The 27,918-nt window shown below is 37.3% G+C and overlaps 2 protein-coding genes across 4 annotated transcripts; both read left to right on the forward strand.

Annotated features, from left to right (window-relative positions):
• Positions 1 to 243: 243 nt before the first annotated feature.
• Positions 244 to 18,925, forward strand: LOC135733314 (MORC family CW-type zinc finger protein 3). 3 transcript variants are annotated; one of them, XM_065251749.2, is made up of 19 exons: positions 244 to 357; positions 1,507 to 1,579; positions 2,777 to 2,909; positions 3,063 to 3,286; positions 3,453 to 3,609; positions 3,767 to 3,914; positions 4,067 to 4,198; positions 4,541 to 4,660; positions 4,752 to 4,849; positions 6,698 to 6,796; positions 6,894 to 7,022; positions 7,952 to 8,026; positions 12,229 to 12,271; positions 12,354 to 12,440; positions 15,315 to 15,402; positions 15,481 to 15,544; positions 15,743 to 16,868; positions 17,287 to 17,531; positions 18,284 to 18,925. In XM_065251749.2, exons 1-19 carry the CDS (start codon positions 319 to 321, stop codon positions 18,435 to 18,437), a joined length of 3,234 nt encoding a protein of 1,077 aa, XP_065107821.1. In that variant the 5' UTR covers positions 244 to 318; the 3' UTR covers positions 18,438 to 18,925. The 3 variants fall into 3 exon arrangements, with proteins under 3 accessions (XP_065107821.1, XP_065107822.1, XP_065107823.1); XM_065251750.1 differs by having other exon boundaries at positions 17,287 to 17,544; positions 18,284 to 18,408; XM_065251751.2 differs by lacking the exons at positions 244 to 357; positions 1,507 to 1,579; positions 2,777 to 2,909; ... (7 more) ...; positions 6,894 to 7,022; positions 7,952 to 8,026 and adding exons at positions 9,924 to 10,385; positions 11,126 to 11,771 and having other exon boundaries at positions 18,284 to 18,923.
• Positions 18,926 to 19,678: 753 nt separating this feature from the next.
• chaf1b (chromatin assembly factor 1, subunit B) lies at positions 19,679 to 26,608 on the forward strand. Its single transcript, XM_065251367.1, has 14 exons — positions 19,679 to 19,814; positions 20,342 to 20,474; positions 20,584 to 20,716; positions 21,374 to 21,494; positions 21,591 to 21,694; positions 21,829 to 21,925; positions 22,029 to 22,113; positions 23,121 to 23,214; positions 23,346 to 23,415; positions 23,505 to 23,596; positions 23,678 to 23,837; positions 24,919 to 25,458; positions 25,644 to 25,720; positions 25,871 to 26,608. Exons 2-14 carry the CDS (start codon positions 20,349 to 20,351, stop codon positions 25,999 to 26,001), a joined length of 1,830 nt encoding a protein of 609 aa, XP_065107439.1. The 5' UTR covers positions 19,679 to 19,814; positions 20,342 to 20,348; the 3' UTR covers positions 26,002 to 26,608.
• Positions 26,609 to 27,918: the final 1,310 nt, after the last annotated feature.

Below are 27,918 nucleotides of genomic sequence, written 5' to 3' on the forward strand. Positions count from 1 at the left end.
ATAGTATGACGGTCAGAAGAAATAAGACGAAGAAATTAAAAAAGCATAACAAACAAGAAAACCAAGTTTATTCCATCACCCAAAGTGCATCTACTAGAGTTTCGTTCAATTTTAAACATCAGTTAAATATTTCTTCAAAATGTTTGGCCTAAACCTATGCATAATAAAGGAGCATTGTTATTTACTTTAAAGTAATAATAAGGTCTTTTATTTTGAATATCCAGCATACTCTAGGTTGGGTCACGCCCCCGGATGTAGGATCTCACGCCTCCTGGAACTTTTGTATCGTCGCGGGCTCGTAGATGAAACATAACAATTATGTCGGTTCAAACAGAGAGAGGCATCCCGCTAAGCGCGGTATGTACCTGACATATTTCATATCACATTCTTCTAGTGGAAATGATTCAAAACATTTATTAGACTACATGTTGAATAAGTTACATAATGACTTTCCGCATTGTTAGCATTATCAGTGGTCAAGTGCTTAACTTGCATCATCTTTAATTGTCAGCATATTTGCACATAAGATAGAATGGCAAATAGTTAATAGTAATATTAGGTGTCATGTGTGATCATATATTATTTTATGTATGTGATCATCATATGTCATTGCGTGTGTTTAGAATCGTGACGTATGTGTTGTTTCTCCAATCAGAAAGGCTTATTGATGCATTTTTACTTTCAGTTTTATTTCAACGACAAGATGATTTGTTTGAACAAGTGTGCAGTGGTTATCCAGCGATGCATATGCAATAAACCGGTTATTATTAGTATATGCAATAACACACTAAAGGCTTGTTATTTCCGACTCTTGTTGTCAGTGTTGAACAAATAGATATGTTTATTAGTTATAATAATCAGAATATACTATGTTTTTTGTTGCACTATTATGTCTCTACTTTGTTCTACCATTAAGGCTCTTGTGGTCAAAGCAAATTCCTTGTGTGTGTGAACTTGGCAATAAAACTCTTTCCGATTCTGAATAAAGTGAATTTTTATTTAATCAAGTAACGAACTTTATTAGTTTAAAGCCAGGGATTATATTTTGTATATAACGTATGACACATAGTAAATATAAGAAGTACGTTTTAAATTTTAGTTTCAGTCCTTGATTCTGATTAGTCAATAGCTGTGTTTTCTTTACAATGAAACACACACACATATGTCTGCTGCACAAAACGATTCTGTGTATTACTGCACAGCACCCTTTGCCCTTAGCAACGTAAACGTAAAGAAACAGGCGGCCTGTGACTATTTTTTTCAGCGGAAAAGGAAGGTTTTTAGTGATACTACTTCATGAAAGTTGAATGTATATTTGAATATTTGTATATTAGTACAATACAATTTTATATAAATTAATTGTATTTTATATTATAATACAGTATTTGTTTGTGTGGTAACCATTTAATAAAAGCAAATAGTGTTTGACAAGGTATTGAGCAATATGGCTTATTGCTTCCACACAAACATTGTAAACTGTAACCCTGCGTCTTTTCCCATTTATAGCTCAATCCAAAGTTTCTTCACACCAACTCTACCAGCCACACCTGGCCTTTCAGTGCCATTGCTGAGCTGATAGGTGAGTTCAGTGCTTGGCTTAGCTGGGGTAGGCAACATTGGTCCCAGAGTGCCGATGTCCTGCAGATTTTTAGTTCCAACCCTGATAAGACCTCGCCTACAAATATTTTTCAGGTGACTCTTTAGACCAGTGGTTCTCAACTCCAGTCCTCGCCCACCCCCAAGAATGTTTTAGATGTCTGCTAATATGAAAAATCTGATTCCACTCGTCAGGCCCCTTCCAGAATGTTTGAAAGGTTTCCTTAATTAACACAATAACAAGCTGATGAACTAAATCAGGTGTTATATATGAAGACATCTAAAACATTCTGGGAGGGGGGGCCGAGGACTGGAGTTGAGAACCACTGCTTTAGACCTTGATCGGCACTCAAGGACCGACGTTGCCTACCCCTGAATTAGAGTCACAGATTTATAATCACAGAAAGAAATTGACTACTGTAAAAAATTGTGACATTCCATGTATTTACCATGTATGTTGTAATACAGTAAGCAATGATGTCAGTTTATTGTTTTCACCTTGAGATGTAGCAAGGTTTAATGAAAGACTATTTATGTTTCCATGACCTGTGATATCCTTGATGATGCTGTTTGCTGAAAGTACAGTATTAAAGAGTACTGAAATTGTTTAAAGCTCCTTTAGGAACCACTTAAAGGGGACATATCATGAAAATCTGACTTTTTCCATGTTTGAGTGCTATAATTGGGCCCCCAGTGCTTCTATTAATGTAGAAAATATGAAAAAACCTCTGCAAGTAACTCTGCAAGCATGTGAAAAATGGGTCATTGAAATTTCCTCCCCTTGTGATGTCAGAAGGGGATCTTATTATAATAATACCACCCCTTAATCTACAACTATTCAACTACGGCATTGCCATTTAGTGCAGAGAGAGAAAAAAATAATTGACAGCACAATTGAGTTTCAAACAAACCACTATCATGGTGATCATTGTTTGCATTTCATCAGCTCATTTGCATTTTAAAAGACACACCCAACAACAGCACATTTTTGCTCACAACTACAAATTGGGAATTTTAACATGCTTTAAATTATCTATATGGTATTTTAAGATACGCACTCTGTGGACACTAAAGATTTATTTTGCATCTTAAAAAAGTTTTGTGAAATGTCCCCTTTAAACAAAGACTAATGTTGCATAATGTGAGAAGAGTTTACATGTATTTTCCTACTGGCTCTTAGACAATGCCTACGACCCAGATGTTAGTGCCAGGCAGTTCTGGATTGATAAAACGAGGATTAGAGATCAAGACTGTCTTACTTTCATGGATAATGGAGCAGGAATGGATTATAACAAAATGTACAAAATGCTTAGGTGAGTGAGAATTCAAACCAATTGATAGCACATTTTGGAAGTCCATCATTTACGTTTTAAGCTACAGCAACCTTTATGAACCTTTAGCAGGCCAAACCTTGTCATTATAATAGTTTTCCACCACTCACTACCTTGCATTTATTTTCCTTTTAGTTTTGGCTTCAGTGATAAGGAGACAATAAACGGCCATGTCCCCATCGGTTTGTACGGCAATGGATTTAAGTCAGGCTCCATGCGCTTGGGAAAAGACGCCATTGTGTTTTCAAAGAAGAAAGATTCAATGTGCGTGGGCATGCTGTCACAGACGTACCTTCAAAAGATTCAAGCGGAGAACATTGTCGTACCAATTGTCACATTTAAACGCACCGGAGAGTCAAATATCCTTATTTGCAAAAACAGGGAGAAAAAGGGTGATTAAGAAAACAACAGAATATTGCTTTTGTGTCTCCTTCCAATAGTTTCAGTCATTAGTTTTTATTTAAGCTAAGCATGCTGCATGTATTTTGTATTTATGTTTTGACGATCCTTGACCCTTCCTCTCACTCCGTCCTGAGCCACAGCACATAGAAAGTCTCCAAGCCATTCTTCAGTACTCTCTATTCCAGACAGAAGAAGAGCTACTCGCAGAGCTCGAGGCCATCAACACACACCTTTCCAAGGATTCTACAGGAACGCGAATAATAATCTGGAACCTCCGCAAGTGAGTATGCTGCCCAAGGAGTCAGCAAAGCTCACAGAATTGTGCAAGATTGAGAAGACTAGTTTAGATGGTCTGCTATTAGAAATCAGATGTACTAAAGCACAGGGATAAAGCACTTAAGTGCTTTGGTAAATGGGAATATTTTTGTTTGCCTTAGAACATCGACAGGCAAATCTGAGTTTGACTTTGAGGTGAACCGTTATGATATCCAGATTCCAGCTGATGTGTTTGAGAGTGAAAAAGAGCAATACAGGCAACCCTGTCATGTATTGCAGTCGAGCCCAGAGAGTGACTTCTCCTTGAGAGTGAGTACTATACCATTGCCTTTTTAATGGATAAATTACAGTAAAGTGGACTGTAATCTCTATTTTATTATTCTAGTGGTGACTTCACTACACTATCTGACAGTTTGGACATAAATAAAATAACAATGTGTATGAATGTTGTTTTCTTTCAGGCATACTGTAGTGTCCTTTACTTGAAGCCCAGAATGCAGATTAACATCCGTGGATCTAAAGTGAAAACTCAGCTGATTGCTAAAAGCCTGGCACACATTGTGAAGGATAAATACAAACCTACCTTTCTAAATGTATCCATCTAATAAAAACAGAGCAAGCTGTCATTTCACATTTGTACTAGACATTTTTTAGCTTCTAGACATTGAAACTTCAAAATTGAAACAACTTAGACATAATTATGTTAAGTCAGTTTATTTATATAAAGTCTTTCACAAAACACATTGTTTCAAAATAGCTTTAAAAAATATTGCAGTATTATTGCAGTATAGGCGTTCTATAGCAGTATTAATGGTTCAACACTTCAAGACACTCGGATTAATAGGTAGTTTTGAATGTTGGTATTGTTTACAGGCTTATATTGGTCTACCAAGTCAATGAATACAGTGACGTTTCCTTAAGTCTGTTCTTCCCAGAAAGAAAGAATCTCAATTACATTTGGTTACAACACCAAGAGCAAAGAGCATTATGGAGTCATGATGTACCATAAAAACAGACTTATCAAATCCTATGAGCGTGTTGGATGCCAAAACAAGGTAAATTAATTCATGCCTGAACTATTTAAAATATTTTATTTTAAATGCTCATTCTTAGTGTTTACTATTAGGAATTTGTTTCTTGTTTTAGGCAAATAACAGGGGAGTAGGAGTCATTGCAGTAATCGAGTGCAACTTCCTCAAGCCAACACATAACAAGCAAGATTTCGACTATACAGATGAGTACAGGTGAGTGTCATACATAACCCCAGATGGACAGCAATATGAGTTAGGAATTATTGGTTTTGGCTAGTATTCAATCTGTCTGTAAATTTGATACAACATGCATAAGTATCCATTGCGTTTAAAGGCGCTCTAAGCGAATTGAAGCGTTTTAGACCATAAAACATTTTTTGTTACATACCGGAAACATCTCCTCACTATCTGCTTGCTGCCTGTCCGCTGATCAAACTGTAAAAAAACGCGATCTCTGTAGACAGCCCAGGCTTCACAAACGGCAATATCAACAAGTGGCCAAACCTAGCATCACAAAACAAAACAAAGTATTCCAGCCAATAGACCTTTTGCGAGTCGACGTCACAGTTACGTCACGCGCGTATGTGGTGGCAGAAAAACAGTGGAAGTGAATGAGACGCGAGTGAAACGAACAATATATCTCACTAGAAAATGTTTTGTTGTGCTGTTGAGTATCAGAATAGGAATGCCAAAATAGATGACCTTCATTTTTATAGTATACCGTCGTCGAAGACACCATTTGAAGATAAACGTAGGTGTTTATGGTTGCAATAAAAGCCCTCAACCGGACAGACTGGAGTGATGAAATCATCTGGAAATCTTTTAATAATTTGAATAGAAAATTATTAGAGAAGATATCCGCTGTTCTTTTGAAGTCTGATCCCTCTATGGGTTTCTTACAGCGTTTTCATCACGTTACGTTTATAATTTATTTAGAAAGATTAAAGATTTTAATTAGTTCATAATATCAATAATATTACCATTTATTAAAGTTTTCGTGGTTTTTTTCGTGGGTTTTTTCTTAGCCTATGTCTTCTTCCTGTTTGTTCTAAATTATGATGTTAACTAATAAATATATAAACATAGCACACACACACACACGATGTAAAGTGTTAATAATATATAAACAGGCCTATACAAATTAATTTGTATGTAAACATCATAGTTTTAGATCAAACACGTAGGCTAAAAATATAAGGAAGAAATTGAAAACAGGAAATGATGAAATATTTAATAAATGATATTATACAGAATACATGATAGTATTGCTCTTATAAGTACTTCAGCGATTCATACTGTAAAAATAATTGATTAACCAATAAAGAACAATACATATACATTACATACATGCACACAATAGTAGCCAAGCCATTTAAACTTTTAATTTATTTAAAAAAATAAACGTAACTTGGTGAAAACGTTATAAGAAACATTATACTTAAGAGAAATATAGGGGAAACAGACTTCTGCAGAACACCGGATCCATATAAATCACAGTTTAATGCAAAAACACTTCACACCTCTATTGAGAAGCATTCACGTTCTGCCACCAGTTGGGCTCCGCCCACAAAAAACGTCATCTCTGTTTGCAAACACGCAAAAGGTCTATAAACCACAAAAAGGATTTGAGGGTGGGGGTTGGGCGCGTTCATGAAAGCACGGAAGGGAGGGGGAGGAGTTATCTACGCTCCGTCTGTTTGAAAACAGTTTCAAACGTCAACAATAACTAACGTCTCGCAGATTCGCTTAGAGAGCCTTTAAAGGTGTTGTTAACTTTATTTGACTAAATATGAATATCCTAATTTTGAATATTGTTTTCCATACACTGTTGGTTGAGGCAATGTTGCGGTGTCAGATTGCTCAAAAACAAAATCTGATTTTCTTCATGTTAAGATGGGATAGTTTTTAATTTCTAAAATATCACAAACTTCAAAGCCAGAAATGAAAAAATATGTTTAATGACTAATTTGACAAGCATGTAAATTATATAAAAAACAAGTTATTTTTCATAAGATTTCCAAAGCAAATATGTTATATCTATGTTATTGTTTGTCCAAACAGAAGAACCATTGCTACTTTGGGTGTGAAGCTAGAAGAGTATTGGAAAGCGATACGCCATGCAAAAGGTCTCAACAGCACAGTACCTGTGGAGGATATACCGTTAGTATACACCTAAACAAACATACATTTATGGTTGCTTTAATCAAATAATTCACAACATTCACATATATAAACATGTGTTTTGTTAACCCTAAAGGAAAAATCCTGACCAGAACTGGGTTCAGTGTGATTACTGTCAGAAGTGGCGGAAACTCCCAGATGGCATAGACACAGATAAACTCCCTGAAAAATGGTTCTGTCGAATGAACCCTATCACAGAGTACAGGTTTGTTTCAAGCAGCAAAGGATTCAAGTAGCAAAAAGTCATCAGAGAATCAGTGAAACCTTTTATTTGAGTAATATACTGTACATCATTTATTAAGTAGCTATTTGCATAGGTATAAAATTAAGTTCCATAAAGAATATGCTGATTTGTATACTCAATTTGTCAACTAAAAGCAAGATCAGACCTTAGCCATAAAGGGAAAACATAGAAAAAATTATTGCCAAATCACAAGTAAAAAAATAATTGTGAGGGAAAAAAACTATGCATTTGAGCAACAATTAAGAAGAAACACATTGCACATTTAGGTGAAATCTTAAAGTCGGCATGAAATTAAAAAGAAACCTTTTTTTTTGAAAATTGTGATTTTTTTTTTACAAATGACTTGTCTGTGAGCTTCATGATTTAAAAAAAAATTAATGGGCCTTTATAATCTTAATCAAAAACACTAATCTCCTCCCCTCGAAACATCCTCTCTTCCATGTCACTAGGAATGGCGCGAGGATGGGGCCCGGGAAAATGTCACAACAATTAGCAAGTAGCAACTTCAAACAATCCAATCAGTTCTTGATGGACGAAATCAAGTCCTGCCCTACCTTTTTTCTCATTTCAGAAACCGTATCACTCAGATATACATCATGATGGGGAAAATGACAATCGCTACTTTTGTTTCATGCCGACTTTAAATATGCTCTAAATGATTTTGCGGATTATATAAAATCTTTTAATTTACTGTTACAAGAACTTTTTTTTAAATGGGACTTGCAATTTGCAACTCACATTTGCAAAAAAAAATACAATTCTTGGCTTGTCGAAAATGGCATACAAGAAGATGCCCAAAAGAAGAACTAAATACCAGAAAAAAAGATATGTTCTGGCCAGTATTCCCCAAAGTGCAAGTCCATAATTTTTAAAAATTTGTTTGAATTCAGGGGATGTGATAAACCAGAGGAAGCTGAAGATTCTGAAGATGAAACATCAACCTGCTTGAAAGAATACAAACAGCAGTGAGTTGAATCATTTGTTTTAACTAAAGGTGAAATGTATCATTGTGTGCCTCCAGTTCTGCAGTAAAGGGTTGTGTACACCAAAACTTTTAAACGCGGCTGAAAACGCCTGGACAACGCCGAATGCCAGCTGTTTTTCAGCTGAGTGCCAGCTTTCTTCAGCTAAGCGCTTGAGAGCAGCTGTGAGACGGGTGGTTGCTGTGATACTTGTCCCGCCACTCCTCTTCTGTGATTGGATTCCAGAACTGACATTGATGAGCGGAGCTTTTCATCCAAAGTTGAACATTTTTCAACTCTCGGTGCTCAACACTGAGCGTGGAAAAACCGCTGTGCACCGGTTTTCAGCGCGGAAGAAAACCGCTAGCTGCTGGCTTATTTGAAATTGTTTTTGGAAACAATTAAAAACATGCGCCGGCCGCGGGCGTAAAGGTTTTGGTGTACACAACCCCTAATGATAATTCACCTCGTATCTTCCACTAGTTGAGCTACTCAATCTGACAGCACTCGTCTGAAACACCACACTGCCAAAGTGTTTACACTTTTCTGTAAAATCCTCCTATCAGTCTTCATATTAAACTGGGATGGAAACTAGTATTTTAGCACACTTCATCTTTAAAGGATTAGTTCATCCAAATATTAAAGTACTGTGATCTTTTACTGACCCTCAAGTTGTTCGAATTCTGCTGTCTTATACCAAAGGAGGATTAATACAACAGCATTGCAGTTTGACTCACATTAATACTTATGCTAGGTCAAAACTAATGCATTAGTGTTTAAAGGGACACGCCACTTTATTTAATAATAGGCTTATTTTCCAGCTTCCCTAGAGTTAAACATTTGATTTTTACCGTTTAGGAATCCATTTAGCCGATCTCCAGGTCTGGCGGTATCACTTTTAGCATAGTTTAGCATAATCCATTGAATCTGATTAGACCATTAGCATCGCACTCAAAAATAACTAAAGAGTTTTGATATTTTTCCTATTTAAAACTTGACTCTTCTGTAGTTATATTGTGAACGACAGAAAATTAAAAGTTGCAATTTTCTAGGCTGATATGGCTGGGAACTATACTCTCATTCTGACGTAATAATTAAGGACTTTGCTTAATGGATTCCAAAACGGTAAAAATATCTAGGGGAGCTGGAAAATTAGCTAGTATTTTCAAAAAAGTGGAGTGTCCCTTTAAAGGCCCAAAATGTATATCAAAAAATGACTAGCACAGTGTTATGTTTATTATGTTCACATGTGTACTTACATTGTAGCAAATGTTTTTGTTTCCACATTTACGGTGGTAGAAATCATAAATGCATTCGATTCATGCAGCCCAATCAGTGTATGACATCATACGATCGCCAAAAGCAATAGCCTACTAGGTGTTTTCGAATTCACACGACGATGCAAGAACCATCAGGCGGATGACATTAAAGTACAACAAGAACTATTCAAGAAATCCTGCAGAGAAGTTTGATTTCAAATCACTCTCGCAATACTTTGATGTCATCCGCCTGTCAGTAACACAGCTATCGAGTCCCGCTCACAAGATCAATCTGTGCAGCGCACATGCATTCAAAACAATGCTTTATGTTGTTATGAAAAGTGAATAAAGACTTTATGTTTGTGTGTGATGTGCGCATTGCACTGGATCTGAAGTGAGGATAACAGTTAATGGTGAACAATTGTATAAAAAGTTTGGTTTGTTTTGAAATTGTGGTGAAACAAATTACACTGTGGTGGGCCACCATAGTCTGAGTCATGAATGGGAACCAGTGCATCATCAATACACATGATTTTTGAGTACCATTGGACTGATTTTCAATCGTCAGTGTAGGTAAGACTACAACTACCATCATTCCATGCTCCTTAATAGCATCGTCAAGCTGCAATTTTTTTTTTTGATGCTGACCCTTAGCTGTGAAAATAACATATTGTGATTTAAACAAGGCGTTTTATAACAAAAATAGACATAGAGGTCTGCAGTTTTCACTTTTTTTCAAAAAAGATGTCCGTCCACACTACACGAGCGAAAACGCATGTCACATGACCTATTTCTGCACACTGGGCATGCGCATACAGTGTAAACAGGAAGTTGGTTACTAGCCATCACAGATTGTACAACAATGAGCATGAAGACGAAGAAATACAGGGACTTTTTCGTGTGGACAGATGATGAGGTTGAATTGTTACTCAAAGTAACTAAAGATTTCAAGGAGATCAAGGGCGCTGAAGATTCTGATTGGGAGGCATGTCAGAGCAAATACAGCGAAATATTCGAGAGATTTAGGGAGCGCTATCCAGCACCGGAGGAAGCCATGGCGTTGGGAAAGGATTATCGGCACAAAAAGGAGGAGATCAACAGAGGTATAGATTGTATTATAGCTATGATGTTTATATTTAAGTTTAAACGCGGGCTAATATATCTGTCAATTTAAACATAACACGTTTTCTTACGCAATCATGTCAATGTAGCGTTTCTGCGGGGGGCAGGGACTGCAGCCTATCTGCACGAGGTGCAACTTTAGTTTGTTTCAATAATTATATAAGTAGATCATCGCATGGACTATCGTTTTGTATCTAAAATTGTAGATCAAAAGTCCGAGTATTATGAAATTATGTCTACCACAGTGTGCGTGTGGTGTAACGGAGTTTAGGTGAACCTCCGATGAAATGCAAAGTTTATCATCATGAAGTTAAAATCTATTTAAGCGAGCACGTGCTCTCTTTTCCTAACAATAACAGCATGAAAACGCATTCACGCTTAGTGTCCCTTACGAAAAGTAACCATGTTTTTTATGGTTAATGTGTAGTAACCATGGTTTTATTACAGTTACTATGGTTTTTTGGTTTTAACTGCAGTAAAACCATGGTACATTTTCGGGGATATCTAACATTTAAACCACTGCGAAAGAAAAGTTGTTACAGTAGTGTTAAAACCGGTAATACTCTTACTAAATGTTAATTTAAAAAATGTATTTAAAAAAATTGACGTACTGTTATACGTATCTTGTCGTTGCATTGTTATCGCGATGCATATCGTGGACTTGTTGGCAAGTGTTGTTTATGTCTATGCGCCTTTATATAACTGGACTGTGTTTTGACAGGTCATATTACCACCAAACTTAAGGCCATACGATTCCGCTACCGGCAGGCGGTTGACTCTGGTCGAAGGAATGGCCATGGACGTGTGATCTTGCTGTTCTTTGACCTCTGTACGTCAATTTGGGGAAGATCTCCAGCCACGCTCGTATTGCCTGCGGGCATAGAGACCATCGATGTAAAACCAGAGGTCTCGACCTTGGAACTGACAGACCCAGTGTTGTCCATTTCCAGTGTAAAAGTAAAAGTCGAAGAGGTTTCGGTGTCTGCAGAGATGGAAAATCAACACCAGAGGGTCCACGTCCCCCATACTGATTACAAAGGAGAGAAGCAAAAGAAGAAAATCCCCTTTGATTCTGTTGCACAGGAGGACCTTGAGATTAAAAGACGGCTTCTGCAACAACTTGAAACATCTGACCATGAATTTGGTCAGACAATGGGCCGGTGGTCGTCCACGATGGACCGTCTAACCTCAAACATTGAAATGCTGATGCAGCATATTATGGGTTCAGGGAACAATGGTTGCATACCTTCATTGTCACCACACACCTCTCATCAAAACCAATCTACCTATGCACACTCACCCACAAGAAGACCGCTTGGGGAGTTCAATCCACCTGCACACAGCCAGCACAGCACTTCTCCTTCACTGTACGGTGATTACACGTGTTTGTAGCCTAAAGTCAAAACAACATTTGTAAAACTGGTTTCCTTTGTTTTGTGATATTTGCACATGTATATGGTTCTGTGTGTGATCTGTTTGTGTGGTTATTTGATGTGTCTTAAGTATTTCTGATGTTCTTGATGTTTTTTCTCATTATGTTTATTTAAGTGCTATTTTAAAAATATATATACTTTATATTCATTCTAGCAGCCGTCATGTTTTTACTGTAAAATTGCATAAATGTCAGATCGTTTTTTTTTTTTTTACCAAATATGAGTCGAGTATGTGAAAAATCACCCCAATCGTAAGCATTTTATTAAGTATTTAAGTGAGTCAATAATGTACTGCTGTTGTATTATTAAGGTCTCCAGTAATTCATTTATAACAAAACAAATTTGACAATGAAGGTGATATAATCTTACTAAGTTTGTTATTTTGATACAGTGAGAAAAGTCTGAAAAAACAGCAGGAGCAGAAGAAAATGCAGGTAGTTGCACATTTTTGATCTAGTGGTTGATATGTTTGTATTGTGTTGTATATCCACTTGATTGTTGATGTTTCTGTGGCAGGAACAACAGAGAAATGCAGAGCTGGCTCAACAGAATGAAGATCTCAAAAGAACACAAGAAAACCTTTTGCGTAAACTCCAGCAAACAGTACGTGCTTCTAATCACAGTTTAGAAAAAAAAATCTGTTTGTTTGTTTGTCAGGTTTACAATGATGTCACGGCAGTAGAGGTGGTGCAACTATAACAAAAAGTCTATAGCTGTGTCCCATTTTTGAAGGCTTCTAATTTATAATATTGTTATATATAATTTGCGTCATCTACTGTACGTGCCCACCGCGTCAGAAGTTTTCTGACTTATTAAAATAAATATGGAACCAGATAAAGATTAATTTTATTTTACTGAATATGATGCAGTGTTGTAGATAAAGTAATCAACACTGTATGAAATTAATCAACCTTAGAAATATACACAGTATACCGTGGCAAGAAAAAGTGTGTGAACCTTTTGGTATTTCAGTTTTCTGATTAAATTTGTCATAAAGTGTGATCTGAACTTCATCGTAATCAAGGGCCAAACATAATTTTAATTCTAAAAAAGTTGATCTTTCATGTCTTCATTACGAATAACCCAAAAAAAATCATAATGCTTGTGGAAAAAGCATGTGAACCCTTGAGTTAAAGACCTCAGAAAAGCTCATTTGAGTCAGGCTGTAGTCTCGTTAAGATAATTCGTTTGGAGGTGTGGACTACAGCTACTTTGATATAAACCCTTTAAACTTTTGGAGCTTGCGTTGCACAAGAAGGACACGCTTTTGTGAGCCATAACTTGACAAAAAGAGCTTTCAGAGGAGCTATTATGAAGAATTGTTGTGTTTTATAAAGCTGGAAAGGGTTACAACGTTATTTAAAAACTTTAGAAATTTACCAATCTATAGTTAGACAAACAGTGTACAAATGGCGAAGTGGGCACCCAGTCAAAATGACATCAAGAGCACCATGAAGACTCTTCATCAAGAGAACTTGCTAACATCTCTCTTCATTAGTCTACAATACGTAAAACACTGAACGAGCAGGGTATCCATGGCAGGACACCACAAAGGAAGCCAATGCTTACTCAAAAGAACATTACTGCACGCCTGAAGTTTGCAAAAGAGTACACTGACACTTCACAGCTGTATTGGCTAATAGTTTTGTGGACTGATATAACTTAGATTGATCTCTTTGGAAAAAACACAGTCCTACATTTGGCCTAGAAAGGGCACGGCATATCATCATGAAAACATCATCCCAACTGTAATGTATGGTGGAGGAAACATCATGATCTGGGCCTGCTTTGCTGCATCAGGTTCTGGGGCCTCATTTATAAACATTGCGTACGCACAAAAGAAGGCGTACGCCACTCTCTAATCAATACTTGTTATTTATAAAAAGCCAAACTTGACGGGAAATATGCTGTCCGTCACGCAAGCTCTGACCCAGGCGTACGCACAAAAACGGGTGAAATGAGAAATGGTGACACCGTCGGCAGATGGAGGAAACACGTGAAAGTGAAAATGAGAACACTGCCTCTCATAAATAACATGAAGACTTCACAAAGCAAGTCTTACAATTAACAGCCTACACGAAAACCCGTTTGATCGATCAGCAGTGAAAAAAAATAAATAAATCGAAAATTACAACAGAAATTCAAATGAACACATATTTGCTAAAAGAAAAGTGAAATATGTTCTGCAATAATATTGGCATGTTGTGCAATTCATCCTCATAAAGAATATAGTTAACAGAACAAAATGTACAAAACTGATATTCTCGTCAATGTGTCCGTCTGGCGGAGCAGATATAGATGCAATTACATAGACAGATAGATAAATAATTAAGTAGATAGATAGATAGATAGATAGATAGATAGATAGATAGATAGATAGATAGATAGATAGATAGATAGATAGATAGATAGATAGACAGATAGACAGATGTATTAATTGTCCACTGGGGAAAGTTGTTTTCATAGTAAACCATATCTTCATAATCTACGGAATTATGGTATTCATGCATATGCCTTTAGTGTGTTTTATTTTTGATAAAACAATGTATGGCGTATGTCTCAACCATTCAGAAAGCAACAAGAAATTACATTTGCGCTGAACAATGTCCCATTTCCACGTCGATTATTACCGACATCTGTAGCTTGTCAGGTACAATTAAATGGATGGAAATAAAATGCCCCATCACAATGCGTAATGCCCACAATGTGCCCTCCAAACAACATTTTTCTCCTCTTTTCCACCTCGCCAACGATACCTTCTACTTCACATTGAGTGAAGTTACGTTTTTTTGATTTCCTCTCTGTGTTTGCCATGATTTCGCATTCAATGCATATTAAATGTGGGCGTTTCACGGACTATTTATGGGCAACTATGGGCGTGTCATGAAGCCGCAAAAGCTGCGCTACATTTAGAATTGATTGTGATTTATTAAGGGAAAAATGCGTAGGATGTGCGTGCGCACGGTTTTATAAATCCTAATATTTCTGTGCGTACGCGTTTCCTATGTTTCATCCGTACGCTACTTCTGACGCAAATCCTACGCAACGTTTTATAAATGAGGCCCCTGGTCAGCTTTGTTAAATGAGTGTGTTCAATAAATACATGAAACATCGGAATTTTTTTGCAATTATTTTTAGACACATTTGTTAATACTCTTGACTTAGGTGAAGATCAGATCACATTGTATGACACATTTATTCTGAAAACTATGAAATTCCAAAAGGTTCACATACTTTTTCTTGCCACTGTACACTGAATAATATAAATGCAAAACATAACTTGACTTTTAACAAAAAGCATCAGAGGTCGCAGCCTTCGAATTGGAACACAGTTAATCTCACCCACATGGAAGCGGAAGTAGAAAAGCACAACAGAGCAAAAATAAAGCGGGCCATGTTGCGTTGAGCCTAATCGTACCAATGGACAAGCACTATTAAAGTATAATGCAGTCTCACTGTCCCTTTTTGTTCCAATAGGGCCCTTCCTCACCCAGTACACCTACAACTTCAAGAGCTGCTTGTACAGCCAGGAGCTCTGTTGATTCCACACCTATCACACGATCTGGTAAGCCTACTTTTCTGAGCTGTTTTGCCCATAATAATCCTGAATTATTTATATTAATATTTTATTTGAATTTTTCAGCCTCTAGCCCCTCAGACATGATGCCAATAATTACGAAGGTCACATCCCTCTCCCGTATTACAAGGTACATTTCTCTCTCTTTCTTTTTTGTATTATCCTGTTTTACTCATTCAATTTCACCTTTGGCTTGCCCACTGGTACCCTTTTAGCAGCTGTAATGTATTGTTAATAAGGCTATACAAATGAAACCATCTCGCCTGTTTTATTTATTTTTTTTTGCATAAAAATATTTGATATTAAATATTTGAAACCTTTACTACAGGAGAAAGAGAAGTCCAGGAGAGCAAAGCGAGGGCAAAGCTTTGAAGAAATCAAGACTACTTAATGAGTACTGTAACAACGCACCCGAAAGTCCATCAACGTCTGCATTTATTTCAGATCTTCTGACCTCACAGATGGAGATCCCTGATAATAATGTCAGTACTGATAAAGAGGAAGAAGAGAGCAACACTGATGATGATGATGATGATATTGTTATTGATGAGACGAAGAGCACGCCAAGACCTAAAGCCTTTAACCTTGCCAAGGTCAAGTTAGAAAGAAGTACAAGTAATGATGTGCAGTACAGTGATGATGTTTCCATGGATACACCTACCACTGAAGGTTCCAGAAATGCAACAACGAATCCATCAACTTCAAATGTCAGCATGACAACCCAGACAGAATGTAATATGATTGTAAAAGAGGAAGATGACCAACAGAGAAAAATAGAGAAAGGGGAGATAAAGGAAAAAGAGACGGATAGTGATGCCACAGGGATTGAATGCAGGAAGGATAAAGGTACAGAAATAAACAGGTCGATCTCTGAAGACTCTAGATGTAGAAGTGTAGATATTGAGAGAAAACCAAGTCTCGCAGAAGGAAATGATAGAGGTGGCACAAGTCATATGCCTGAAGAACCAGCTATGGACTTTGGTCTAAACATATACAATATGCCAACCCTAGAAGCCCAGAAACAACAGGACAGTCTTCTGGAACTCATGGACGCCACAGCCAAGGAAAGAGAGGAGTATAAGATGCAAGCTCAGTCTCTTGCCCTGAAGCTGCAGGACAAGGAATGTGAACTGTTAAAGCTCACTGTTAAGAAAGAGTTTAGCCATCAAAACATCCAAACTGACCCATTAGAAGAGAAGGACTACAAGACTCTTTACTTAGAGGCGACACGGCGCAATGAACAGCTCTCAAAAACAATAAACGAGATGAAGAAAAAGCAAGAGGAGATGTTGCTGCAGATGAAAGCTGAAAAAGAAGCACAGGACAAGATGAAAGCTGAGGGGGCAGGGCACTCTGCCACGCCAAATGTTGATGATGAAATGGCTCTTCAGGTGGATTTTCTTCTGAGAGAGCTAGATCAGCGGAATACAGAATGTGGTGAATTAAAAATCAAGGTTAGTGTCTAAAAATATTTTGGATACTCTCTAAATTCCAGTAGGTTCTACATATGTAGCATGAATTTTCTTAAAATATAGCAGCATGATTGACTTCTCAGTGATGCTGGTTAACTTAGGGTTCTTGTTGGTTTAGCTTATTAAGGGTAAGTAAACAGTAAACATTACATTATTTTGTAGTTACAAAGGTATAAAATTTTGCACTTGTAAACTTTGCATCAAAATTTTACTAAGACCAACCCAGCACAGCAATGTCCCATGCAAGTGATCAGAATCCAGAGCACAACATGTGCTGGCCAGTTGAACTGTTTTTTTTTTCAGCAGGGATGTCTAATAATTGATCTGTCAGAAAACTTTTGTTTTCATCTTGTCTTACACTGTTTTTATTTTATTTTTTTACATTTTTCTTGACCTAAAGGTGGAAAGCTTGGAACAGGTGAAAGCTCGTTGCGAGCAGTTGCAGAGAGACTTGGATCACTTGAGAAAAGAGAAAGTGGAGTGCAGGAGTGGACCAGAACAGAATGGGACCGACATAGCCAGTTCAACACAAACAGCACATCACAAAACTGAGGACGGCTCTGGAAACCGTGCGAATCAAATTATAGAGAACAGAGAGACCAATGAAAATCCTGCAGGGGGAGAGAACACTGTGACAAATGCAAAGTAGGTTTACAAAGTAGGTTTTTTTACCAAATGTTATTTATTAAAACTAATAAACTACCATATATTCCGGACTATAAGTCGCTCTGGAATATAAGTCGTATCAGTCAAAAATGCGTTTTGAAGAGGAAAAAACATCATATTTAGAAATTGATTTCACAAAATCCAAGCTGAAGAACAGACATTATCTGGAAAGGCAAGGTATTCAACTAAACTATAGCACAAACCGTACATGTTAAAGTAACATAATTTACATATGATACACAGTAGCATACAGAACATACCTGGGAGGCTGAATGAGCTAAATTAACGCGATAAGCCATATCAAGTTCAAAAAGGTCCCGAAGTCATTCTGCATCACTGAATCCATTGAATTACATTAAAACAGGAGCAGCATAGAGCGACTCTCGCGGCTGTAGACGGTAATGGTTTCTCTTGGTTCATATGAAACAATTTTCAATAAAGAAATAAAGTTTCAGGACCTGCGAAACTATGAGAAAAGTGCAACTTATAGTCCAGAAAATATGGTATATTATTGTCCATTTACTTTTCACTGTTCAGTTTTGGTTCACTCTGTGGTGAATTTGATGTAAAAATCCTATTGATCAATCCTTCATGATTTAAGATCCTGATAATCCGGTTGGGGTTTATTATTATAATAACAACAACCAGCTTACTGTAAATATATGCCCTATATCAGATACAGTATTATGCACATGAGACATATATTAATATATTTTCTGTTCTTTCTGCAGGTTAAGGCAGCTGAGGAGCAGTGTCGCTCGTCTTTTGGTCACCTTTGTTCCTGCTTTGGATCCTGAACAAGTCAACTATGACTGTGAGGTCATAGATGAGATTCTGAACCAGGTTATACAGGAGATCTCTCCCACTGTCACCACTTCAACTTAGAGCTTCTGTGTCACCAAAGCATTCATGTTAAAGTTAATGCTTAATTTAAAGAGATGACAAATGTTCCTATTTTGTTGTTGTTTGAAAATATTTCTAAAGTTTTTCATAAATATGTCAAATAATGTTTCAATTGCTAACTTTGTTGTGTAACTTTCTGGAGACCAAGATACATTTCTACTCATAAGAATGAAGACGATCAGTTTCCTGATCAATTGTTTATTATTTTCACCAGCAGTTGTTGTGCAATGTTTGCATTTTACAAGTTCCTTTTTGTTGTTAGTTATTAATACATTTTAAGTCACAAAGGCCTAATAAGGAGAAATGTTCTAGTGTTTCATGTTAACAGTTAAGTATAAAAGTAATTTTATCCTGGACAATGGAAAGGTTGTTAGCAGTATTGCAGTAAGTGGTGTTCAACATGTAAAGAAAATTTTATGTTGATACGATTGTACATGGTGTGTTTATTGAAAAATTATTATATGATGAATACATTTTGTATTTCTTTACAAAAATCCTGCTCACTTGTCATGTTTTTGCAAAAAATTATTTTTGGGTCAGTTGCCACAGATTTCAGATAAATCCACAAAATATACTAACACAATAAAATAAATCACCATGGGGCGGTTTCATGAACAAGGATGATCTTAAGCCAGGACTAGGCCTTAGTTTAATTAGGAAGTATTATTAGTTTTAACAAACATGCCTTACTAAAAAAAATACTTGTGTGCATTTTTAAGGGGATTAAGGGCACTGATGTATTTTTAAGATATGTCAGTGCAAGTTGTTTTCAGTTTGGACAGCTTTTACATTTTTTTTGTTTAGGACTAGTCTAATCCCTGTCCGAGAAACCGTCCCAACGTGTATTAAACCATAAACAGTCAATATTTTGGCTTGTTTTCATAGGTTACTGTCTGTTTCTGAGTTTTAAATGTCTGGGGGCGTTTTTCGGACAGGGATTAGAGTTGTCATTTACTTAAAAAAAATGTAAGAGCTGTCCAAACTGAAAACAACTTACACTGACATCTTAAAATATATCAGTGCCCTTTGTTTTGCCTCAAAATGCATTTAAAAATGCAAGTAATGTTTTTAGTAAGGAATGTTTATTCAAACTATTTATATTTCCTAATTAAACTAAGGCCTAGTCCTGGTTTAAGACAATTCCTGTTTAGCAAACCGCCCCTGAATGTAATACAAGTAATATTTACTTTATAAAAACGTGTCATAATCCAACGTTGAGTTATTTGAATGAAATCTGGCAACCGTCGATACCGGAAGTGCTCGTTGTCAGCCAGCGCGGGAAAAGGGTCTGTTTGGATGAGAGCGCGAAGTGACCTGTACCGAGCAATTCTTACCAGAGATACATCTTAAATTGACCAGGTAACTTAATAAAACTAACACGAATGTTTTTAAAATGCCCTTTAGTTTGTCATTGTGGTCTGTTTCTTGTATCATTACGTTAACTTTTGTGGGACTGTTGTTTTAGTCATCAAGTCTAACTAGTTAATGCAATGTTCGTTCATAGTGCAGATTAGTCGTGCGCTCCACACTGATGCTGCTTTGTTTACTTGTTCAATATAGAGTTTATTAAAGGTTTCCTACAGTTTGTCTTTATGCATGCAAGTTATGTACATTCGTTTAAGACATGTGTAATGTAAGTACTGTTGGTTGTATGCTGTATGCAAACGTAGCATTTTCATATCCCCGGTCGTTTACTGAACCTGGGGGATAGTAGCATGACGTCTGTGTATTGGTGTTAAGATATTTTTAACATTTTTCGTTTATAAGGTTCCTTCTGTCAAACAATCATTTTATATCACACATCTTTCCCTCTTTAATTCTTCCCCAATCTCAATTGTTGTTCTCCCATCCTATCTTCACTGATCATCATAATTTTACCTCAACAGTGTCAGGATGAAGGTGGTGACTTGTGAGATTGCCTGGCATAATAAGGAGCCAGTATACAGTATGGACTTTCAGCAGAATGGTGGGGGAAGGATTCAGCGCCTGGCTACAGCTGGAGTGGACACCACAGTGCGGGTGAGAACCTCTGCCATGATTTCATATATTACTGTATTTCTTAACATAACACTGATGTCATTACAAACTGACATCAAAAAGTCCTTACATGACAGCCACTCTCTTCCAGATGTGGCGTGTTGATAAAGGTCCTGATGGGAAGGCGGTTGTTGAGTTTTTGTCTAACCTGGCACGACACACTAAAGCAGTGAACGTGGTGCGTTTCTCACCTGCTGCTGAGCTTTTGGCTTCTGGAGGGGACGGTAAGTTCAGTCCCTGTCAGATCATGACAAATATCATTGGCACTTAAATGTCACAGACTAGGCTTTTGTATGATTGTGTGATGTTTATTTTGATTAACAGATACTTAAAAGATTTGCAATGCATTTGGCAAGCAGCAATAGATATTGCTCTTGGTTGGTAAAGGTCCTGTATGTATTTTTTAAAATGCATAAAATACCTTATAGGCTGCCGTTGAAATAGGTGTCCCGCAAAATCACGCTTTTCTGTTCTTATTAAATAGTCTTAGTTGTGCTTCAATGCTCAGTTTAGCTTCGTTTGACTGGAAACAGATTCAATAGACATTTTATCTTGCAAGCTAGTGGTTTCAAAACATTGTCTCATGACATTGTTATGAACCTTGAGATGAAGACCACTGGAGACTTAGATCAGCATTAAAAAACAATACTGTCAACATAAGATTTAAACAATATTAAGGAAGTAATGTAGAATAGAGTAAGTAGATATAATTCAATTTTATTTTGATTCTAAAATAAATGAATGAATATATGCCATGCTAAAAATGTGTAAGGTAAGTAAGTAAATTATATATAATTGAAGTAATGATAAATTAAATAGTGTAATAAATGTAATAAAGTAATGAAATAACACACATTTGTGTGTTTCTATCAACTTCAAAGATGCGGCTATCCTGCTTTGGAAGCTGAATGACAATAAGGAACCTGAACAAGTTCCAACTTTCCAGGAAGATGAAGATGCTCAACTCAATAAAGAGAGTTGGAGTGTGGTGAAGACTCTAAGGTCAGATTTAAGCTTCCTTTGTTTTACATCTGTCTTTTTAAAATAAGCTGTTTTTCCTCAGAAAGTTCATGCTTATATTGTCATGCATTTTTTTAGGGGACACATTGAGGATGTGTATGATATCTCATGGACCAGCGATGGAAATTTTATGGTTTCTGGCTCTGTGGACAACACTGCCATCATGTGGGACATCAACAAAGGTCTGAAACTCATGGCGTAACCAAAAAACTGCATACATATTTTTGGTGCCCAATGACATTTGTATTTGTCATATGTAAACATTGACCGACCTTTCACATTATAATTGCTAAATACAGTGCTGGTGTGCTTGCAGGTCAGAAGATGTGCATCTTTAATGATCATAAGAGTTATGTGCAGGGAGTAACATGGGACCCCCTTGGTCAGTACATTAGCACCCTAAGCTGTGACAGGTGAGAAACGATGACCTAAATGGCTTCATTTAAAATTGGGACCCAGACGTTTACATGGCTTTGCATATGCATACGAGGCTTGTAAAGTATCTGTGTGTTTTAGGGTGATGCGTGTGTACAGTGCTCACACCAGGAAAAAAGCTTACTGTGTGAGTAAACTGACATCGACCGCTGCTGCAGATGGAGAGGTTAGTGTTATGTATTTACAGAAAGTTTAAAACAATAAATATTTAAACTGCAAAACCAATATATTGACCAGGCTAGTCTTTGTACATTTTGAGCTATTGGTATTGTTAGGGGTGTGCGATATGACACTTTTTCGGAAACATCGTGATTCATGCCTACATCAATTACGCGACAAGGCGTGCTACATGAAGGTGAGATAATGGCCGGATATACCTTTTTTTCCACATCCGGCGCGCACACGTCTGTGGAGCTTTCAAAGAACATTGACCACGGATGGCCGTGTTCGACACATACGTAATACAAATGATTTCTTATTCAAAATATTACTCTACCAGGCTGTCAGCAACATTTGCAACATTATAGTACATTAAAAATTTAGGATAAGTGAAGAAAAGTAGCCGATCCACCAGTGCAACAAAGTTTAGAACAAACATCAATAAAACAAAGAACACAAATCAAACATTATGGTGACAAATGCTCAACAGCTTTCTGTTTTTGGAAGAAGTGGAAAAAAAGAAAAGAAAACGATAGTGTGTGTGCAATTGCTGTCTATTTCCTTTGTGTAATTGTTTGTAGTGGAGTGTCCTGTTTCAGTATTTTCTTGTGCATGTGCTGTTGTACGTGTACTGTCCAAGCACTTTCCGCGCATATATATGTTACCTTGTAGGACTGCATTTTTAAATGGGGGCATTAGTATGGCTGTATTAACTATTATGGCTCAGTAATGGCAAAATAGTCTTTAAAAACCAACGTGGGGGGATTGCGATAAAACCGTGATTTCGCCCAAACCAATTGTGATATGATATTCCCATATCGCCCACCCCTAGGTATTGGTAGTTTAAAGTGTTTTTTGTTTGCTTGTTTTTAGAAAATGTGTTAATTTATTACCAACTATGTTATTTGTTTGTTTTTTCATGAATCACTTATATTATGTAGCAAAAGTTTACTTTTTGGTGTACTACTTTAACTGCAGAATCTGACTTTAAAGGTTCATAAAACTTTTGCACAGGTAAAGAACTACAGAATGTTCCATGATGACAGCATGAGATCATTCTTCAGACGTCTCACCTTCACACCAGATGGGTCATTTCTTCTTGCACCAGGTACACACCTTTTATTTTTTATACATATGCTTTTTAAGACCTGTTAACCCTTAAAAATGTTAATGTTATTTGACATGTTATTTATCTAGACTAGGATTACAGTGTCTGTATTTTGGTTCTTTATTTTTAAGCTGGTTGTGTTGAAGTTGGAGAGAATGTCACAAACACCACATATGTATTTTCCAGAAAAAGCTTCAAAAGGTTTGTATTTTTTTTTTTTTACTTTTTTAGGCACTAAATCGTTAGGATTTATAACTTTTTATTGTCTAATTTTTGTATTTGTGTGTTAGACCCATAGCTCATCTGCCCTGTCCATCTAAAGCAACTTTGGCTGTGAGGTGCTGCCCGGTTTTCTTTGAGCTCAGGACCAAGAAAGCTGAAGGTAGATTTAATATCTTTCTAAAACTATCGTTTCACTGATTTCACATGAGATTGAAAGCTTGATCTCCTCTGTTTCCTGCAGATGGTTCACTGAAGCCAGTGTCAAACGCATTTAATTTACCATATCGGCTGGTGTTTGCCGTAGCGTCAGAAGACTCAATCTACTTTTATGACACACAACAGACAGTGCCGTTTGGATATGTTTCCAACATCCACTACCACACGCTCAGTGATCTCAGCTGGTAAGACAAATATGCACACGTAAAAAGATAATTAGGGGTTGTACGACCTGTACAGACTAGTCGCTTGATCATGAGACGTAATTTGCAGGGTTCCCACAGGTCCTTGAAATCCATAAAAGTTTGTGAATCTGGGGGAAAAAATTCAAGGCCCTGAGAAGTTTTTGAAAATATAGATACATGGATACAAGTCATTGAAAGTGCTTGAATCTATTTTATGCAAGAAGTTTTCTGGGGGGGGAAATCCATATTATTCCCTGTGTAGTGTCGGATAATATCATAAAAATTCTAGACTTTTTAAGCACACGTGCTAAACGGTTTGCTTTAAATGCTTATATCTTCTGTATGCGAATGTTGATTCATACCAAAATGCTTTTTTGCATAGTTGTGTTTGACAAATGAAAACGTGTCGGGTTACGTATGTAACTGTTGTTCCCTGAGAAGGTAACAAGGCGCTGCGTCTCCCTTGCCATAATTTCTGCGTCCCTGTAATGCCGTCTTTGGCAATATTTCAGATAGCAATATACTTCCTGGCTCCTGCATCACCCTGTCTTTGTCGTTAAGCCTCATTGGTTGAATTTGATATACACATTCAGCACTTACCCCTGGAGGCGTCCCCAAAGTGTCACAGGAGTGACGCAGCGCAAGTTCCCTCGAAAGGGAACTGTAACAATGTATCTTTAAAAGGTAACACAATGTAACCTTGCTTTCACTTGAAATGTGTCCCCACATTTAGTCCTTAAACTTTAGGGTTTTGGACCTGGAAAGTCCTTGAAAGGTCCTTGAATTTGAAGTTAACTAAGGTGTGGCAACTCTGCATTTGTCTCGTATGCGGATGTTTGGGAAGAAAAAAAAGGAAAATGTCAAACAGGAATATTGATATTCATAAAACATGTTATAAGATCAAACTCTACACTCTCAGAATGAAAGGTACAATAAGGTACAAATGTTGTCATGTCTGTGTCATGTCCTTTTACATTAGTTAAACGTAGGTTTAGGTTGTTGGTTATTTTTCTAGATAGAATGAAGTAATTGCAAAAAGTTTGTTGCCAGTAAGCAAATCCACCTTTGTCTTGTTTTGCAGGTCTCGAGATGGCTCCTTCTTGGCAGTGTCCTCCACTGATGGCTACTGTTCCTTCGTGTCATTTGAGGAGGGGGAAATTGGCACCCCACTGAAGGAACGGCCTCCACTAGAAATGGTGACCCCATCCTCCACCAATGAGAAGAAAGGAAAGAGACTTTCCGCCAATGGCAGGACCTCTTCTCCTGTGCCTCGCTCAACCAACACACCTGCTGCACAGGAAAAGAAGAAAGAGGCACCTGCTGTTCCTGCCGCCTCCAAAACCCCCAGTGTATCTGGTCCAGAAGAAAAACGCACACCCCAAGGAACCAGAATTAAACCTCAGCCCAGACGGATTACACTCAACACCCTGGAAGGATGGGGCAAACCCAGCACCCCCAAATCACCAGCATCTACCCCTAATACAGCCCCTAGCACCCCCAAATCTGCCCCCTCCACACCTGCCTCCAGCAAAGGACCACTTACACCCCATACTGCCCCCAGTACTCCTCTTGGGCCCATTAACTCTAAAAGCACCACCACTCCAAAGGGACCCACTCCTAGGTAGGGAAATATATTTAGAAACATTTCAGTCAAGTGATTTTTAAATTTAGACCTGCAGTGTATATATGCTTGCAGATTGTAGAGGTGTATTACTGCTTATTTTATCATAATTTTGGGTGAACTGTTCCTCTGTATGACTATAATACATACAAACATATAATGATGTATTAATGGTTCTCTTACAGACGGATTTCACTGACACCAGTTGTAGCCAAGTCTCAGGTTTTTGTCTCCCCGTCTTCTACTGAGAAAGCAAAGCATGGTTAGTAAAGCTTCCTTTTTTTCTTTTTTGTATTGCATTTAGTTTTTTATCATTTTATAACCATAAGAAGCATGTGAGTGCATGGTGCTGTTAGCTTCTAGGTCTTCCAGGTTATTCATACATGTGTATAAATATATATTTTTATTGCAGAAAGACCATCTCCACCCAGTGACCCGGCATGCAAACCTCCAGAATTTAAAAGGTCCAAAACTGATGGTCCGGTTGACACTGCACAGAGCAGTGGGAGTGAAGAAAAAAGTGCCAAACCCCAGCAACCTTAGACACTAAACACAGTTCATTGTGCCTTATTAGCATTCAGAGATGAAGTACGTCTATTATACCATTAACTCAATCCTGTGCTGCACATGTTTACACGGACATATGGAGTCAGACATGGACATGCAAATCTTCACTTAGTGATTAAAATATCTTCCTACTTTGTATGAGCATATGTTATTTGAAGAAAATTTTGTATAATTTTCAAACAACCTGTTTTCTTATCAGTTTAAAATGTATTTTGTCTTATTATCAAGTCTTATGGACTTGAATGCTTTATTTTTGTGCCGTCATTTTAAATGTCATAAAACGTTGTCAAAAGTGGTATAAAGTTATTCAAGAACTAAACGTTTTTGAAAACTTTGCTTTCTTTGTTTTGCTCAGCTGCATTTGGTCATAAAGATTAGCTTGACCATTAGGGAACAACTTTGGAAAAATGACTAATGACTTCATTTATAAAATATACTAAATGAAAAATGTATATGGGGGCATGCATAATACATGTGTGGGACCTTTTCTGGAAACATTACACAAAAGTTTTGTATAAATAATACGGTTCAATTTGTTAACATTAGTTAACTGCATTAGTTAACGCTTGCAATAAACAGTACCTGTACAGCATTTATGTATTAGTTAATTTCACAAATATTCAAACATTTGCTAATTAACTTTTTTAATCAAAAGGTGTGTCTGTTAACATTAATGAACAGTGGTATCACTGTTAACATAGATTAATAAATGCCTATATATATATATATATATATAGAGTAAGGAGAAAAAGTATTTGAACTCCCTGCTATTTTGCAAGTTCTACCACTTAGAAATCATGGAGGGGTCTGAAATTGTTATCGTGGGTGCATGTCCACTGTGAGAGACATAATCTAAAAAAAAACAGAAATCACAATGTATGATTTTTTTTAACTAGTTATTTGTATGATACAGCTGCTAATAAGTATTTGAACACCTGAGAAAATCAATGTTTATGTTTGGTACAGTAGCCTTTGTTTGCAATTACAGAGGTCAAACGTTTCCTGTAGTTTTTCACCAGGTTTGCAGACACTGCAGGAAGGATTTTGGCCCACTCCTCCACACAGATCTTCTCTAGATCAGTCAGGTTTCTGGCCTGTCGCTGAGAAACACGGAGTTTGATTCTCTATTGAGTTTAGGTCTGGAGACTGGCTTGACCACGCCAGAACCTTGATATGCTTCTTACAGAGCCACTCCTTGGTTATCCTGGCTGTGTGCTTCGGGTCATTGTCATGTTGGAAGACCCAGCCTCGACCCATCTTCAATGCCTTAACTGAGGGAAGGAGGTTGTTTCCCAAAATCTTTCAATACATGGCCCCAGTCATCCTTTCATTAATACAGTGCAGTCGCCCTGTCCCATGTGCAGGAAAACACCCCCAAAGCATGATGCTACCACCCCCATGCTTCACAGTAGGGATGGTGTACTTAGGATGGTACTCATCATTCTTCCTTCTTCAAACACGTTTAGTGGAATTATGAACAAAAAGTTCTATTTTGGTCTAATCTGACCACATGACTTTCTCCCATGACTCCTCTGGATCATCCAAATGGCCATTGGCAAACTTAAGACGGGCCTGGACATGTGCTGGTTTAAGCAGGGAAACCTTCTGTGACATGCATGATTTCACACCATGACGTCTAAGTGTATCACCAACAGTAACCTTGGAAACGGTGGTTCCAGTTTTTTTCAGGTCATTGACCAGCTCCTCCCGTGTAGTTCTGGGCCGATTTCTCACCTTTCTTAGGATCATTGAGACCCCACGAGGTGAGATCTTGCATGGAGCCCCAGTACGAGGGAGATTGACAGTCATGTTTAGCTTCTTCCACTTTCTAATGATTGCTCCAACAGTGGACCGTTTTTCACCAAGCTGCTTGGCAATTTCCCTCAGCTCTTT

This window comes from Paramisgurnus dabryanus, chromosome 15 (assembly GCF_030506205.2).
Source record: "Paramisgurnus dabryanus chromosome 15, PD_genome_1.1, whole genome shotgun sequence".
Classification (NCBI taxonomy): Eukaryota; Metazoa; Chordata; class Actinopteri; order Cypriniformes; family Cobitidae; genus Paramisgurnus; species Paramisgurnus dabryanus.

Excerpts from the sequence above, each read along its gene's own strand:
- chaf1b (XM_065251367.1), top strand. The coding sequence starts at position 20,349 with ATGAAGGTGGTGACTTGTGAGATTGCCTGGCATAATAAGGAGCCAGTA. Across the intron at positions 21,495-21,590 it reads AGTGTGGTGAAGACTCTAAG|GGGACACATTGAGGATGTGT; the intron begins GTCAGATTTAAG and ends GCATTTTTTTAG. Across the intron at positions 25,459-25,643 it reads CCAAAGGGACCCACTCCTAG|ACGGATTTCACTGACACCAG; the intron begins GTAGGGAAATAT and ends GTTCTCTTACAG.
- LOC135733314 (XM_065251749.2), top strand. The coding sequence starts at position 319 with ATGTCGGTTCAAACAGAGAGAGGCATCCCGCTAAGCGCG. Across the intron at positions 3,287-3,452 it reads TAAACGCACCGGAGAGTCAA|TCCGTCCTGAGCCACAGCAC; the intron begins ATATCCTTATTT and ends CCTTCCTCTCAC. Across the intron at positions 4,199-4,540 it reads ACAAACCTACCTTTCTAAAT|AAAGAAAGAATCTCAATTAC; the intron begins GTATCCATCTAA and ends TGTTCTTCCCAG.